This window comes from Musa acuminata, chromosome BXJ2-7 (genome assembly GCF_036884655.1).
Source record: "Musa acuminata AAA Group cultivar baxijiao chromosome BXJ2-7, Cavendish_Baxijiao_AAA, whole genome shotgun sequence".
Classification (NCBI taxonomy): Eukaryota; Viridiplantae; Streptophyta; class Magnoliopsida; order Zingiberales; family Musaceae; genus Musa; species Musa acuminata.
The window spans coordinates 38,171,853-38,189,015 of record NC_088344.1 but is presented as its reverse complement, the minus strand read 5'-3'; the positions used below and the strand labels follow the sequence as shown (position 1 = coordinate 38,189,015).

At 36.4% G+C, this 17,163-nt stretch overlaps 1 protein-coding gene and 1 long non-coding RNA gene across 2 annotated transcripts; both read right to left on the bottom strand.

The window, feature by feature from the left end:
• Positions 1-818: 818 nt before the first annotated feature.
• Positions 819-6,650, bottom strand: LOC135618006 (uncharacterized). The gene is made up of 3 exons (XR_010488910.1): positions 4,017-6,650; positions 1,787-2,021; positions 819-1,481 (listed from the first exon to the last, which is right to left on the bottom strand). It is a non-coding gene; the product is annotated as an uncharacterized LOC135618006 (long non-coding RNA).
• A 4,225-nt stretch (positions 6,651-10,875) lies between these two features.
• LOC135618004 (protein ROOT INITIATION DEFECTIVE 3-like) lies at positions 10,876-16,824 on the bottom strand. Its single transcript, XM_065118908.1, has 8 exons — positions 16,179-16,824; positions 15,965-16,078; positions 15,510-15,643; positions 15,268-15,415; positions 14,432-14,631; positions 13,506-13,633; positions 12,290-12,522; positions 10,876-11,214 (listed from the first exon to the last, which is right to left on the bottom strand). Exons 1-8 carry the CDS (start codon positions 16,383-16,385, stop codon positions 11,053-11,055), a joined length of 1,326 nt encoding a protein of 441 aa, XP_064974980.1. The 5' UTR covers positions 16,386-16,824; the 3' UTR covers positions 10,876-11,052.
• Positions 16,825-17,163: the final 339 nt, after the last annotated feature.

Here is a 17,163-nt window from a genome sequence, read left to right as displayed (position 1 = left end):
TCCCTAATTGAGCGATTTTGATCAGATGGAAAACAACGAAAACCCTAGCTCAAGTTGTCATCAAATCAAAGGCCAACGCACTTCACAGAAACAATACAAAAAATTTCAAGCGCGAGAAAGGTATCAGAAAACTAGCTAGGGTTTAGAAGAAGGAAACTTACCTCAACGGGCAAGGAAGACCAGATGCGGATACCGCCGTGCCGAGGATTGCGCGATAAAGGCGCAATCTTCAAAGCGAGCGAGCGGAAGGGTTCCGCCGAGCCGAGGCTTCCAGAGACACAGAGTTCTGACTCGGTCAGCACGATCTTTTATATCATAGGAATTGAGCCGTGAGGTAGGAAAGGGGAGTAGGAAAGGGGAGGGGAAGATGTATAGAGAGGGCGAAGAGGGGTGTAGAGGAGGGAGGGGAAGGGATTGTGCGACGGCGAAGGAGGAAGAGGAGGAGGCGGATGTGTAAGAGAGAGATACCGAGCGCTGTCACCGTTCGCCGACGGAGAGGAAACCGCAGCATCCATCGTTCGCCGAGGAAAAAGCCGCAGCGATAAGAGCTCGACGGAGGAAGATGCCACCGTTGCTGCCGCCTTTCGCAAAGGAAAACGCCGCAGTCGCGGTCGCTGTAGAGAAGGAGATCGTTTCACCGCTGCAATTAGGGCACGCGTGCGAATTTGAGGATGCCTTCTCATCTGGTTCAATCGAACCAGAGATCCAAATTGACTTGTCTTGGGCTAGACCCAGACTTAATCAGACGGGCGCTTGGGCCGCACCCGTTTGAACTAGCACCCGCGGCCCACTTATCGGGCGCTCGGTGACTTCAATTGCTTCAGCTATTAATCTAAATCAGTGAGAATTTGCCAATAAATCCAACAAGTGTAAACAATAAGAATAATATCAAAAGCCATAATATCCGAACTATTTATGCACTGTGTAAGAAAACATATGTAGTCAACATTCAAATAAAGGACCTCTTGGTACTGCATGTATTAAGAACATACTGTTGAGATAAGCTTTAATTAAAACTTGCAGGGAACGGCTTCAACAAACTAAACCAGCAGTCCTACTTTTACTAGTTCATTATCCTTCCATTCACAAACTAAACCAGCAAATATAAGATTTGATGATTTAAATATAAATTATATTTAAGACTTAGTCGCCATTTATTATTAGTTATGGAGCTTCAACAAATAGATATGCACGTATCATCTTCAACTATAGCTAACCTTTTAGAATTTGACCAATGGTTAATCTATTCAAAAAATTACTTCGGATGGATGTCGATAACCATCGTTGCCAGCTGACTTGGTCACAAATGAACATCAAATTTCCATGGTGCCTCCTCCAAAGATTTCTTAGCTGGTTCATGAGGGAGGACGAGTCACCTGTTGGAAGCTAAGGGTCCGAAGGCATTAGAAGTAGTCACCCAAGGCAATTAACCATTGTGCTGTTTGGCGAGTTATGAGGATGTTGTACATTTGCTGCAAGGTCTGCCGAATGGGATATGCTTGTTTCAAAAATTAAGTCAATAATGATTTCACAATTAAGCCAATATGAAATAGTAAATTCGAAGCAGGATAAACTAAATTATATGAAACTTTTGACAAAACTACATGAAAGGAATAATGAGAGACCTGACATTAGAATTACTATGATATTTGTTATTTGCATTATGTATAACTGTTGTTGTTATGCATCATATGTCCTGTAGAGAGACTGAAATGTAAAAGAAATTTGTGACTTTATATGTATACCAGGTAATGCAAACTCTGGTAGAAAAGGATAGAGAACTTACTGATGCATCCCAATAAAAGTAGTCTTTCATAACCACTTTCAAGTTTGTTACTAAGATGATAACTTTGTCACAAATGAACATCAAGTTTCCATGGTGCCTCCTCCAAAGATTTCTTAACTGGTTCATGAGGGAGGACGAGTCGCCTATTGGAAGCTAAGGGTACGAAGGCATTAGAAGTAGTCACCAAGGCGATTAACCCTTGTGCTGTTAGGCGAGTTATGAGGATGTTGTACATCTGCCAAATGGGATATGCTTGTTTCAAAAATTAAGTCAATAATGATTTCACAATTAAGCCAATATGAAATAGTAAATTCGAAGCAGGATAAACTAAATTATATGAAACTTTTGACAAAACTACATGAAAGGAATAATGAGAGACCTGACATTAGAATTACTATGATATTTGTTATTTGCATTATGTATAACTGTTGTTGTTATGCATCATATGTCCTGTAGAGAGACTGAAATGTAAAAGAAATTTGTGACTTTATATGTATACCAGGTAATGCAAACTCTGGTAGAAAAGGATAGAGAACTTACTGATGCATCCCAATAAAAGTAGTCTTTCATAACCACTTTCAAGTTTATTACTAAGATGATAACTTTGTCAATCTTACAGAAAAGTAGATAATTTTTATCGAGTCTTAACAAGAAAGAAGAAATGACAGAAGCAGTTGATGATGCTGCAACTTAAGAGGTCCTTCACATGATCAAACACGTAAGTACAGAGTACTCAACAAATAATTTAATAAGATAATTATTTTTTAAAAGTACTAAAGCTTGTTGCTTGTGGTTTCCACAAACCTTCATAGTTGGAAGTTTCATGCTAAAAGGGCCTAAAAAAAAGGTTTCTTTGATGAACTCGAGATTCTCTAAGGGTAAAATATTGTATTAACTATTTATTTTTTTTAAATTTTAAAATAAAATAATTATATCATGAAACAAACAAATCATACCCCTGTCTATCATGTAGAGAGGAAAAAGTGACCGTTAGTGACTTATGAAAAGGACTTGTCGAATTATTAATGCATAATAGGGAACTTGTTGAAAAATAGATGAGGACATAAGCAACAAATTTCTGGAACTAATTTGATTCAAAAACTAATGTAGAAAAATGTGAGCTCCAATTATTTTCATTTTGTTGTCTAAAATCATACAAAGATATCGTTTTTATCTTTTCAAAACTTTTGAAAAGAATTTTACACTCTTCAATATTATTACCGATTTATAATCAACATTTGTCTCACAACCATCCAACAATTTTGTTTGTCAACCTATGGGAATCTTTCATTTTAGAATCTTTCATTAAATTAAAATTTTAGCAACTAAACATATAACTAAAAAAAATAATGATACTATATCTTATTTTGAAGACACCAAAATAATAATTACATAAAAAAATAAAAATTCGAAACACAAACCAAGTTGTAATAAGCAAAAATTACAGATACTATCATATTGACAAACTAAGAATTAGTAATCAATGTTAATATATTTTTTTAAATAAGAAATAGATATCTTTTCAGAACTTCAAAAAAGAATTTTACACACTTGAATATCATTGTCAGCTTATAATCAGTAGACGCTCCACAACCATTCAACAATCTTCTTTGTCTACTATTCTAAATCTTTCCCTTACGATCTTTCATTAAATTAAATTTTTATCAACTAAAGATATTACTAAAAAAATAATATATGCCATAGTTGTGTTCATTTTATTATCTACCTGGTAATTGTTCTCTTAATATAACTCAACTGTTATTATCAAAAATTAAATATGCACTCAATGTAGCTCAAATTCAATAATCATTCTGGACCTATGATGATGCGGGTACTCAATTTCGTTTTAGATGATTTCAAACATACACTCGTTCAGATGAATTCAAACATACACACAAATGACCGAGAGTGAAAAAAACATGAGCGATAATAGTTAAATTAAACAATTAAAATGGATATATTTGTCTTTATTTTTTTATGTGTGAGTCTGGATATGACTAGAACAAATATGTTATAATCATATCCACATCTTTTTGTTACCTATGAGATGTCCGCCTTCCAAAGGTGTCCTTAATAAATTAGATGACAATCATCTAAATGATAGCACAGTTACCAATATGCTTTCACAACAATTAACATAGACCGAGACAAAGTTGACACCGATCGATCGACCGGCAGAATTAGCTAAATATGGTAGAAACAGAACACAAAAGCTTGATATTTTCGTTACCTTTCTCAAGAATTGACTTTCCCCCACACCAATTCCTGAGACATCAGCATAAAAGAATCAGTACCTTTTGTTGTAGAAAAAATAAATAGAAGAACAATCACCAAATCAACATGGAAGTTATACTCCAAGAAACTCTTGCAGAATTTAAATTGTCACAAATATAAAGTGATTAATTTGCAGTCAGCATGCAATAGGTTGACACTTTGTCTTAAGGAAGTACTTGCAGTCCTAGTTTACCGCAACAACATGGTGCTTTCCCTGCACAGCAACAACATAGGAATCATATTGAGCAATAAATTTCTCCTTGCCTAGCAGGAAAAGGAATTTGTTTCTGAACTTCTCTTCAGATAGCTGCATGACAGATAGCAGGTTACGCCCTTTATCCAGCAATTTATTCTGATCAAGAAAATTCATAACTTCATATCGAGGTCTCAACCTCTTCTCCAAGCTTATTGTAAGAAGCACGGGATGACCAATGATATATGTCAGCTCACAACCAGCTTCCTTCATCAGGAATGTCATCTTGTCAGATAAGTTCTTCTTTGAGTATTTCCAAATGACTGGATGCCTCCTGAATACAGCAATGCTGTCTGGTTCGGACCACCCAAAGCTCATCAGGGTTGCAAAAGTAGCATGAAACCTGGACCTGCTCACGGTCATGACTGTTAAAGTGCACGAGGGAACAATTTACAGTCGTGTGACACACCCAACTCCTCAACATGTTTGATAGATTCGTAGATACATTTGTTCGTTCGACAAAATAAACTCGGTACTGCCACCACCATCTGCGTGATGCATTGCTCACTGATGCCACATTCCATCAAGAGAGATATATTGGGCTCAATCTTTCGAGCCAAGCTAGAAGTATGGAGAAACATGGTCCTCCTACAGGCTTTAATTAACCTCTAATTAGAACCAAGTAGTGACCTCCAGAAGTTGATCCTTGGTTGGATATCACGAAAACAGAGCAGACCCGGACATGATGAAACCAGCTGAACTATTTCAGTGTCAGAAAATCCCATATCCTGCAAAGATCTCATCCTGGGCTTCAGGACAGTCTCTACGTTAGCACGTAGAAACTTGGGTTCCCTCTGCATAAGCTTCATGACTTGTGCATCACTCCAACCGATCTGCTTAAAGAACTCAATGGAAAGACTTGAACTTGAAAGTTCTTTTTCACAGATGCTATCCTTGGCCCTTTTTGCAGCCTCTTTTGAGGAAAGTTCACATGACTCAAGAGGGTCGACCAACGTAAAGTTGGATCTATGATTTGAACTGTGCTCTTTGACAGTGGAAAAGCTAAACAGACTGCAGAGTTGATAGGAGGAAAGATGGATGTTGGACTTGTTACAAGAGAGAAGGCACAAGAGCCTCTTCTGCACCGAAAACATTAGTCTTTTGAGGCAGTATCCAGTACCGTTTGCAGAAAAATACAAGAAAAGTAATCTTATTTCTGCCCTCTCCAAGTCCAAATTCCTCTTCTACCTCAAATCAAGGATGTTGAAAACTTTCAACTAATCATCTGTCTCAGACAACATTCCTTTACCACTCATGTTAATCCACATGCATTCAGCTCCAATCAGCCATTTCTTTCAGAGATAAGTCTCTAAATGGTGTTTGAGAGTTGATAAAGAGTACCTATGATTAGTTACTTATTATCATGCTCACATCCAAGCAAATCTCCACCACTGAAATAATGGCATCATATAACACCAGCGCACAAACACAATCTTCCACTTATTTTTCTATTGTAGTTGGTGCGTTTAGACACTACCAAGCATCCTATATCCCTGTAGCAATTTAAAAACCATATCAAATGTATCTTCATCAAATATGCTGCATAAGAGTGGCAAAGGCATTTACCATGTTGATCTTATACAGACGATACTCATGTTTATACTTGTAGGTTGAACATCAATGACTTGCAAATGGTACTACAGAATTCAGAATAACAGGAAGATGCATAATGTTTTCTCTAACATCAGTTTCACTAATGTCCTATAACGAAAATCTGAAACATTTCAAATGAGCACTTCCAAAGTAATTGATCCATTTCATCAAGAATGTAAAGAGATGATCTAGTTAAAAGTCTAGCAAGACTGGTAAGTAGAAAAGACACTGTTTAATTAATTAACAACAGTAATTTGTGAGGTTCAACATGCTAAAAAAGGCATTGTTGATGATGATGAGCAACTTGACAAAAAAACACAACATAGCTGGAAGACCAGAGAAAGGCAATAAATTTTCTGAAAAATGAATAAAGAGATAAGAAAACTGCCTCAATCAAGAAATGCTACTAGTTTATTTGGTTCTATGCTGATAAAGGAACTTAATTTATGAGAAAGATTCCTCATGTAAATAACTTCAACTACACTAAAAAAATTATATGTAGCGTCAGCTACATATGGAGTCGGGGGGCGGTGTCGGGGAAGCGGGAAGCGGGAGAGCTGTCGCGAAAGGGGAAGAGGAAGGAGGGATTGGGGAAAGGGGGCAGCGACGAGGCGGGGGCGGCCGTGGGCTGCGATGAACGGGGGAAGAGAGAGGGGAACGGATTGTGCGACGGCGAATGAGGAACGGGAGGTGGGGGAGGAGTAAGAGAGAGATACCGGGCGCTGTCACCGTTCGCCGACGGAGAGGAAGTCTCTACGTTAGTAAGAGAGAGATGCCGTTCACATATGGTTCGATCGAACCAGAGATCCAAATTGACTTGACTCGGGCTCGACACAACCTGAATCACGCGGGCGCCTGGGCTGCACCGGGTTGAACTCGCTCGCCCGGCCCACTTATCGGTCGCCCGGTGACATCAATGGCTTCAGCTGTAGTAAACAACTTTCTCAATAAAGCCATAATCTAAATCAGTGAGAATTTACCAATAAAGCCAACAAGTGCAAACAATCACACTAATAACAAAAGCCATATAATATCCGAACTATTTATGCTCTGTGTAAGAAAACATTTGTAGTCAAATTTAAACATTCAAATCTCTTTCTACTGTTACTTATACTTTCTCCTTCCAGTCACAAACTAAACCAGCAAAAATAAGATTTGATTATTTAAATATAAGTCTCAAATTTTGAAGAGAGTGACTTTCATCACCCTAGAGTTACTTAGTCACCATTTTAGAATCATCCATTTCAAAAATTGGAATCAAAATTGAATCGGCAACAGTTGGTTTCGGTTTGATCGGTTTCCATTCTAGTTTGAACTGATAATTTTTTATCATTTTATTTTTAAAAAAATATAATATTAATTGTTTTAATTGTTTTTAATTTTTGAAGACAGAGGATGTATAACTATGATGAGTTTAAATATATAATGATATAATAAAATATTTGATATAAAATTATGTGAAAATTATAAATATTTAATCCTTTCTAATGTTAGATGTTCCGATCATTCCTTCAATTGATATATTAAATAGGAGATTGTTATCCTCTGATCTCAAAGTTCTATTTTGTCATCTTTGTTTTATCATCAATACATAGCTTAAGATTCAACTAATTTGAGGGTCATGCTCAATCTACTTTCATCTAGGATTCGTCCTCATTGAAGTCTCGTTCCATAGCTATCAACGATACTAAAATTGCTAGTATTCACCATTAGCATTGAAAATATCATTATATATCATGTCCACGATTCTAAAATAGAAAACTCTATACCTAGTGTTGTCACAACACTCAAAAGAAAACTGTTAGAGACATATTAAGCTTGACCTCGATGATCCCTTTGATTTTTTTTATCTTTATAATAATAGTTTTTATCTCTTATAAAATTTATTCTCTTTGATAATTTGCTCGATTGATAGAGAAATTTGGAAGGTTGTCTATTATAGTTAGCACTATAATAGTAATATAAGTTAATAATTATTTTTTTAATATCTCTGTTTGGATCAAAATTGGTACTAAGAGGAGGGGTGAATAAGTACTTTCGTAAAAATTACGTTGATTCAAAAATTTAATTTGATATTGTGCATGTCTCATGATATAGCAAAAAAACTTTCCACATGTACAACACGGTGGCACAGTATTACACTGCGTCCAACAGCTAGCATATCAAAAGACAGCATGCAAAAGCCTCAATCAGACAAATCTTCGCATAACGATGAACGTTTTTTTAGGAAATTTGATGTTTTTTATTTTTTGTTCTTCCGTTGTGCATGTGATATCGCCCCTAGATTTCCTTACAAAAGGATTATCGAATCCCCTCACGAAATGATCATAAAGTAATGAAAAGAAAATCTATTAAAAAGAAGTGAAGTTGGTAGTCGACCAATTTACTCTAAACGCAAAGCGGATCCGCATAATGAAATTAAAGCATAAAATCCAAATCTAGACTAGTTTTAGAAAGTATACAAATAGAAGAAGAGAGATTTTCATGAGGTGTTTGCATCAAATTGTAACGAGAAACAATGATATGTTATTAATTTCTCTTATAGCTTAAAATCATTGGTTAGCTTATTAGTTAAATAGTTAACCAGATTTCTTTTACATTGTGAGTTACAAGAAGTAGCTTATGTTAAATAACTTCCTAGATTTTATGATAAAAGTATTTGAAAATAATGTTAACATACTAAATTTTATGATTTAGGATCTAATATAATTATATAGATACATATTTTGAGGTGCATGGATTTGAAAGATGTCTTTTTTAGCAAACTTTCTTTGCAAAAATGAAAAAACATAGAGAATTTTAATTGTTTGTTTGTATATGAATAATGTAACTTATATCGGTAATGATATTGATATGATTCATGAGTTTTAATCCTTTATAAATAAATAATTTAAAAGGACTGACTTGGTTTTAGTGAAACGTGGCATTAAGACTGACCAACAAGATGCTAATTTTTATTTCAAAAATATATATATTAGGGAGATTTTTTAAATATTAAAAATGGATAAAAGTAAACATATAAGCGCTCAACATGCCTGCAATGAGAAAAAATGCCGGCAATTGTGTACAGTATGTATTTGATTACAAATAAACCAGATATCATATATATAGTTAGCTTGTTCAGTAGATATTTAGAGAACCCAACGAAAATTCAATGTATTAGGGAGATTTTTATAAAATATCAATGTAGCATAATCAATATATAGTTAGCTGGATCAATTTATTAGCGAGATTTTTAAACCCAGATATCATATATATAATCAATGTATTAGGGAGATTTTTAAAAAAATATCAATAATTTGATATTTTTTTTTATGATAAAGAGGTCCTTGTTTCATTTGATTTATTAATAGTGATTATGTAAGTGTAAACTGGTTTCTTGATACTGATTATATAGATAATATTGAAAATGGGAATAGCAGGTATTTTCTTCTTACTTATTTGTAAGGATAGGTGGTGTGACAACTTTATTTGTAATCACAGCAAACTTTGATTATCAAACTCATCTCGGCTTAAATCTTTATTTTTTATTTTTTTAAACATTAAGAATATTTTTTAAATTTTTATTACTCTTTTTTCATGTTTTCTCTAACTACTATTATTAATAACTTATATATGATCTTTGTGATATTATATGAATAAGGGACTATAGATATACGGTAACCGAGGACAAAGTCTAATGGATTGGATCTTTGTGATATTATATGGATAAGGGACTATAGATATACTGTAACCGAGGACAGACAAGTCTAATGGATTGGATTCCTCTGTATCATCTGGGGACTACGGCGTAGTGGTCTAGTACATCTATAGTCGATGAGTCAAGTGAATTATTATGGACATATTAATGCACTGAGCCAGAAAGAGTTCTGATAGGTATGACTCATAACTAACTCGATATTTAGCCTAAAGGGTCACTTGGTAGAGTTGTATTCTTCGGTTCTTGCTGCGTCATGCTACAAAGCTCCTTACAGTTGAAATGGGTCAAAATAAAAAATAAAAAAAGCACACTGGGATAGCACCAACCTCTTCGAACATTCCACTATTCTTCATGGCGTACTCACGAACTTGTGCATCCAAACGGTTGGGCAGATGGGTTGTGCCTTTGATAACGGTATATATATATATATATATATATATATATATATATATATTTGACTTAAATTGATCATAATTAGCATTGGGTAACCATAGCATCTCTGTTCTTAATATTTAGAAGGACATATACCGTATACTAAAATTTATTTCTAATTTTGCAAGAATAGTTTGTAAACGTTGAAATCTCATCTTATTTCTGACATTTTAAGAATTCCAGTAGCATATGGTGATAAATACTTTTACCTACCCAACTTTATTTTGGAACCCACAATTTCTTGGAAGTTTTTGCATGGAAAAAAAAAAAGAGATAACGGTGTGAACAAGATTAAATATATCTTTCCTCTGCCAACGTGTCCAATTCAAAGCTTAGACCTTTAACCGCCCCGTAAATGATCTAATGAATCCAAGACCTCATGCATGGCTCTCAATCTCCAACCCCACCAATCCTTATCCCATGCCATGGCACCGAACAGTGGGGAGAGGTAAGAGTAACAGAGATCAAGGTTTGCCGTACCGACTGTACCATCCGGTACGGGGCGGTACATACCGGTCCGACAAACTAGCAGTACGTGAATCATCCGTACCGTACAGTAACACTGTAGCAGTGTACAGTACACTGTAGCAGTATACAGTGACAATGTAACAGTGTACAATGCTCGGTACACCTGGGTATATCAAACGGTATACCGTACCGGTACCGAGCCCGGGTCGAAACGCCGGTACGATACGGTACGACGAACCTTGACAGAGATATCTGCAGTTGCTGAAACACGATGAACTGTGAATTCAAAAAAAATACTTTCATCAAGCCTTTTTTCTGAAAATGAAACGAAGTCTGTTAGACTAAACTCATAAAGTTGCTTACCCAAAATTTGAAGCTATTAAGACATCCAACCACCTATCATAATAAAGGTGAATCGCTTGTGTAGCAAGAATTACCAAGCAAAATTTGGGCTACTAAAAACCATAAATAACAACAAAAGCTAAGCCATAGTAACAGATGGCTTTCATGATTACACTAAAGCTGTTCTTATGCTGCTGCTTTTATTTAGCTGTCGCTCACCTGGGTTCCATCCATCAGCTCATTTACACACAGAGACTGCATGTCCTGATACAACTTCTTCCACTGCTGAACCAGTTGTGTTTTCCTTTTACATTCCAGCCTAAGTCTTTCCATCTCCATTTCAGCCGCACCTGAAGTGTTCTGTTTCTGAAGGGGAGAACAAAGAAAGAAACAGAAATGTCATCATCAGCACTCAGCGGTGTGCTTGTTTCTTGATCATTTGGAGAGGCCAAGTTCATATGAAAACAGACAATGTCCTTGAAGAATGCCAGAGTATATCATGAGCTAAAGACCATAAAATTGAACCATTCAAGTAGAGATAAAAGGCCATAAATTCTTCTTTAAAGACTATTGCTCTCTTGGCACTGAACCTCCTTCCCAGATATGGATACCAGCATTCCAGAATTATCAAACAGGGAAGGACATGGCACCTTCTTCAAACAGCTACTCTTTTTGTTCACTAACAATTGTGTGGGGCATTACACAAATTTTGAGCCCAAGCAATCAAGCATGTAGGAAGAGTTTTGATTTCATAAACAAGAGGCTTCACTTCTTATCACATATGCATTCTTTTCAGAAAGTAGAGGTTTTACAAGACACGGATGTCGTGGTAAAGTTATCTGTAAGAGGTTAGTGAGAAGCATTTTGACTCTTCATGGATCAAATAGTCAAAGTAATAGGCTAAGTTGGACTAATTAGAAAAAATTATCAAGGCTTTTGTGATGATAAAAAATGAATTAAAAGTGATAGAATAAAAAACTTCATCATTAGCAACAAGCAATATGGAAAGTTTCTCCAGCTACAAATACATTCATTCTAGCATATTCCTTTCAGGCATGTGCCCAGACTGGTATAGTTTTGTGCAATGTATGATAAAATAACCTACCCGACGAACTATATCTAGTTCATTGCCTGAATATGGGTACAGGTTATAGCATAAAGGTGTTAATCATAAGTCCAATCTGGGTTTAAAAGACCTACTTGGATGGTTTAGACTGAACTAAGCATTGCTAAGACAGACATTAAGATCATGCCCCTTCAGATATCAAAGGTTTCTTGGTAAGTTCATTAAAATTTTATCTATCAAAGAGGAAACACCAAAGCACCAAAGGTTACAATGTATATATAAAAGAAACTGCATCTAATGTTCAGATATACAGACATATTACTTGAAGTCAGAATGCTTTCAGCAGAAAATGGGTATCATAGATAAGTAAGATACCTGAAGCTCTTTGATTTGCCTCTCCATCACATATGAGCTGCAAGATCTAATTTCTTCTGGATCATGGCAAGGAGACTGAAGCAATACAATAGCATTAGTTTTAACTTCTGCATCTGTAGAATCAACATACTTGCTCAGTGGGGGTGGCAATGACAAATTCAAATGCTTCCTGTTCACTGATATAGGATTTTGAAGTAATGGCTGTCTAACTATAAGAACATTGTTGATAGGACCTGTCACAAAAAATCAACCATCAATTTAAGCCTCCTACTTGTTAACTATTAATCACTAGGAAAAGAAACTAAAAGTTGAGGTCTAAATTAGTAGTCACTGCAACAAACATACAACCGTATCGCATTGTTTTTTTCCTGATTAAAGGGGAGGTGCATCAAAGTGCATAATTACAATTAAGAATATGTTAACATGAACTTGTATGCAGTTAGGGAAGTGAAGTATCATGGTGATAATGAAGATTTCAATTTTCAACAACTGCAAACAAGTTTTCAAAAAATGGAGAATAATCCATAATGAATAAATAAAAGGATTCAGTCTATGAAAACTGGGTAATTATATAGATAATAAAGCATGAAAATAAGCAATACATCATGCTTTGCATTGACGAGCAACTTGAGGCAATTGTAGAGATCTTTATAGCTAATAATAGAAAAGTTATAGAACAGAAGCATCAACATAGATCCTTTTTGTTTATGCATGTATGACTAAAAATATGGACACAGTTGCTAAACCATCTATTTGTGGTCACCCTATAGGGAATTCTATCCACAATTTTGCTCTATTGTAGGTAATATCACTGATTAAGGTTAAAGGTTTGAAATATCATCCAACATATTGTGAAAGTCCTAGCTAACTTAGCATATAAAGATTTTGACAAACTACCGGGCTCAAATCCCGCCTTCACCACTTGTCCGTTGCAAAAAAATATATCACTAATTAAACTAAGAACCAGCAGATCTTTTTTTAATTGACTCTAATAAAGATTTTTTTAATCTTCCTCTATCTCTCCTTACACCACTAATCATAACTTGTGCATCTATTGATAGTGAAAGGTACAAGTAAATACATAATTAGAAATCATAGTAACATAGGAATCCATTACATGTACATGTCATAACAGGAAGAGGAAAGAGCATCACATAATTAGGCATACGAAGTAATTTAAACATTTTTTATACTAGAATCCTAGTTATTGATGTACCTTTCGCATGTTTCAAAACACGAGTAACATGCTTGGTTTTCGTATCCCAAACTTTGACAATACCATCTTCAGTCCCAGACACTAGAGTAACTCCATCCGTGCTAAATGCTAGGCATGTTATTGCCTTACTAGATGAGAAAAACAGCTTAAATTAAATCACGAAAAGGAAAATGCTGAAGAAGAAAGCAAAAATGTGATTGAATCCATATACAAGATACAGAAAGTGCACTTGAAGTACAAATATGTCTAACACATCTTGCAGTAACAAGACAATGACGATTTCCCAATTGAAACTTAACAAGGGTCAACAAAACATGAAACAATTATGATTACCCACAGAGCTTAGACTAAGCATTGAAGTTACACCTATATATTAGTGCATATAAGCATGCATGCAAGTCAAACTGCAAGCTAAATTACTTTAGTTATGTATCTATCTAAGGTAAAATGTTAAAGTCAAAAAAATATTTCAGCTAAATATTTCTTATAAAATTAAGCGAATAAAGTCTTTTGGCAAAAAAAATCAAAAATAAGCAAAACCTTTGGTAAACAGGCTCTTGGAACCCCAGGTCTTCTGCTACTGTTATACTTGATGCAGCAGAACAAACAATACGGGCAGGAAAAGATGGTGAGATGTAAAATTCCAAGACCCAAAAGCAAAGGTAAATTGACTTTTGAGGAAATGCAGAATGACAAACAATGACAAGCTAACATGAAAACTTCAAAACTAAAACATCAAGATAAAGGCAATTTGGAAATAGAAAGCATCAAATACAACAAACCTCTGATATATCTAAGAACACAAATTAGATATGTACAGTATAGTCTCTTCATAGAAATTTGCCAGAACACACAAAACACAATTGTTGGTAAATATATACATGTATATAAGTGCTTATCAAAACTGACTAACAGCATATTGAGACCTGTGATCATATAAGGCACCAATGATGAACATCCCGTGTATGCTATTGCGGTTGCATTCAGCATTTAGCGCTGCAATATATATTTTGCCATCTCGGCCACCAGCATAGAACACATGCTCCCCAGGATCCATTACAATAGCATCAATTATGGAAGGAAACGTAATGCTCCTCAATAACAAACCCTCAGATAGGCTCCATATCTGGAACATATGCAGTAGTCAAAAGAAGTTATCTTCAAAATCTAAAATATGAGCATAGACAATTAGCATTGGGAGGAAGGAGGGTCAATTTTCTAACAACAGATTAAAATTATCTTTTCAATTTAACATATAAGTAAATTTAAGTTAAGCTTGCAGTAATAGAACTGACATTCTGCAAAAAAGGTGGTCATACCATTGAGAGCACCTTGACCCTAATAAGCATCTATAATCTACTTTATCATTACATTCATAAGGTCAAAATTTAAATTGGGCTAGGACAAAGAAAGAATAAAGCAAATAACTTTTGTTCAAGCTACCAAGATACTGCCACTACAATAAATTTTGAAAAGAAAGATTCTTACCATCAGCATGTTCAACTTGAGGAGCAGAGTTAGACTTTGTTTTGAAACAAAGACTAAGAGTAAGTTATGTGGTGATATATTATAAGCTAACATCTAATTCAGGGAAATTAACCTCTAAATTCAGATGCATCATTTGTGTACCTCAAAAATTTTCAGTTGATGTTACACAACAGTGAAGTCCCTCAGCATCTGGTGCTGTTCCTATCGACAACTAATTTCCTAATATAACCAACTACTCTTTTCAAAGAAGTACAAAGTGTAACAACTAACGAACCTTACATGTTCGATCCTCTGAGGATGAGATGATAATGGAGTTGCATAACCCATGTCCCGTAACAACATCAGTGACACGTAAAGCATGTTCCGAAAAGCTATATCTATAAAGAACACCAGCAGAAGCCTTTGCCATGTCATCAAACATCCTGACAAACATTACAAAAATCATATTAGCATTTTAGACAAGACAACATAAAGGAACAATTTCGACGAGAAAAAAACTAAGTAGGAATTACATACATCATAAGGGACCAAACTCTGATACAGCCATCCTCAGACCCTGATATTAGCAAAGACTCGTCCTTGGAGAGAGTGAGACAGGTGACAGACCGATAATGTGCATGCCACCTTGTGAGCAATTTCCCACTAGCAACCTTGATAAATTTAAAGACAAATCTAAGCTTTTCTTATGAGTTTTTCTATGAAGAGATGGAGCTAACAAGACAAACATTAGGAAACAAAACAAAACAAACTTTGACATCAAAACCAAAATGAAAGCATAATACGGCCCCTTTGACTTTAAACAAGGTGGATGAGAGAATCAAGAACAGATTTGGACACACAGACCAAAAGTCGTGCATCATAATTTTGAGTCCCAAGCAGACGGAAAATTCTCATACCAGTGTCTTAAAGAGAAGACGACAGAAAAAGCAAATCTTGCCTAAGAAATCAGAAGTGGAAAAGCAAAAGATTACCTCCCAGAGGTAGATGCTGCCGGATGGTCCTCCTCCCATGATGTAAGTGCCTTCTGAATTGGAAACAAGCGGTCCAATCGGCTCAGCCGGGAAGCTCCTAACTTCCACCTGAGGCTGAAACATAGAGCGAGAATTATGAGATCGTTTATCCAACACGAGTATGAAACAGGGCGTGAAGTGGAGATGTGGAAGAAAGGTTCGGATTAGGACTCACCTTATCCCAGGACCAGAAGAAAATGGGGGAAGAGGCGGAGGAAGGGGAATCGCGGAGCTGCGAGGAAGCGAGAAAACGGCCGGCTATGGAGAGGAGGCCATGTGGAGCGGAGGAGCACGAGCGGTACCGGAGCTGCTCGGAGCCCGACAGTAGGTCCCAACAACCGATGCCGGCGTCCACCGGGGAGGAGGCGATCACCACTTCCATCGGTGGCGAAGAGGCGCCGCCAAAGAAAGAAGGGGTTTTGAGGGTTTTAGAGTAGGCGTTTCGGATCACGAGAGTATAAACGGAGCTCGCGGGCTATACCACGGTGCGTATATGCCATCTCTATCACCTTCAAGCAAACGATGAGCAGAAACTGCCTATCTCTTCTTAAGGTTCCGGCAGGGTTGTGCGGCACTCTTCACCCTCCACCGTTATCGGACTTCCGGAGCACCGCAGGCGCGTCGTCGGGGACAACGGAGGAGAGGAGTATTCGAAACGCCGGGGACTCTACGAAGGTGGCGGCGGAGGCCAAGGAGTGGCCGGAGAAATCGAGGAGGCGGACGAGGAGGAGGCTGCGGGCGCCGCTCTTCGCGCCGGTTGCTCCAAGTAGGTCCTAAATCGGACCCTCAGGATTTTGTTTTCCCATGTTTGTCCCCGTCGATCCAACGGTTGGATCCATTTGCTGAAAGCATCTCAATCGATAACACCAATGATCTTATTGGACACCGACTTCGATCCATAAGATCGGCTAATCCAATGAAGAGAGCCTAATTGGGTGAGCAAACGGATCAGGTATTGGGTTAAACGAGTCCGAATCCGCATACAAATTCAAATAATACTAAATTCCAGTATCTTCTTTTGTTATATGTGGCTTTACGTGTCTATACTTTCAAGTTTGGTATTAACATATATGCCTTTCCAAATTTTAATATCTCAATTTCATATGGAGCTATGCCACTTTTCTTAGTTATCATCCAATTTACTGAGATTATTCATGAGT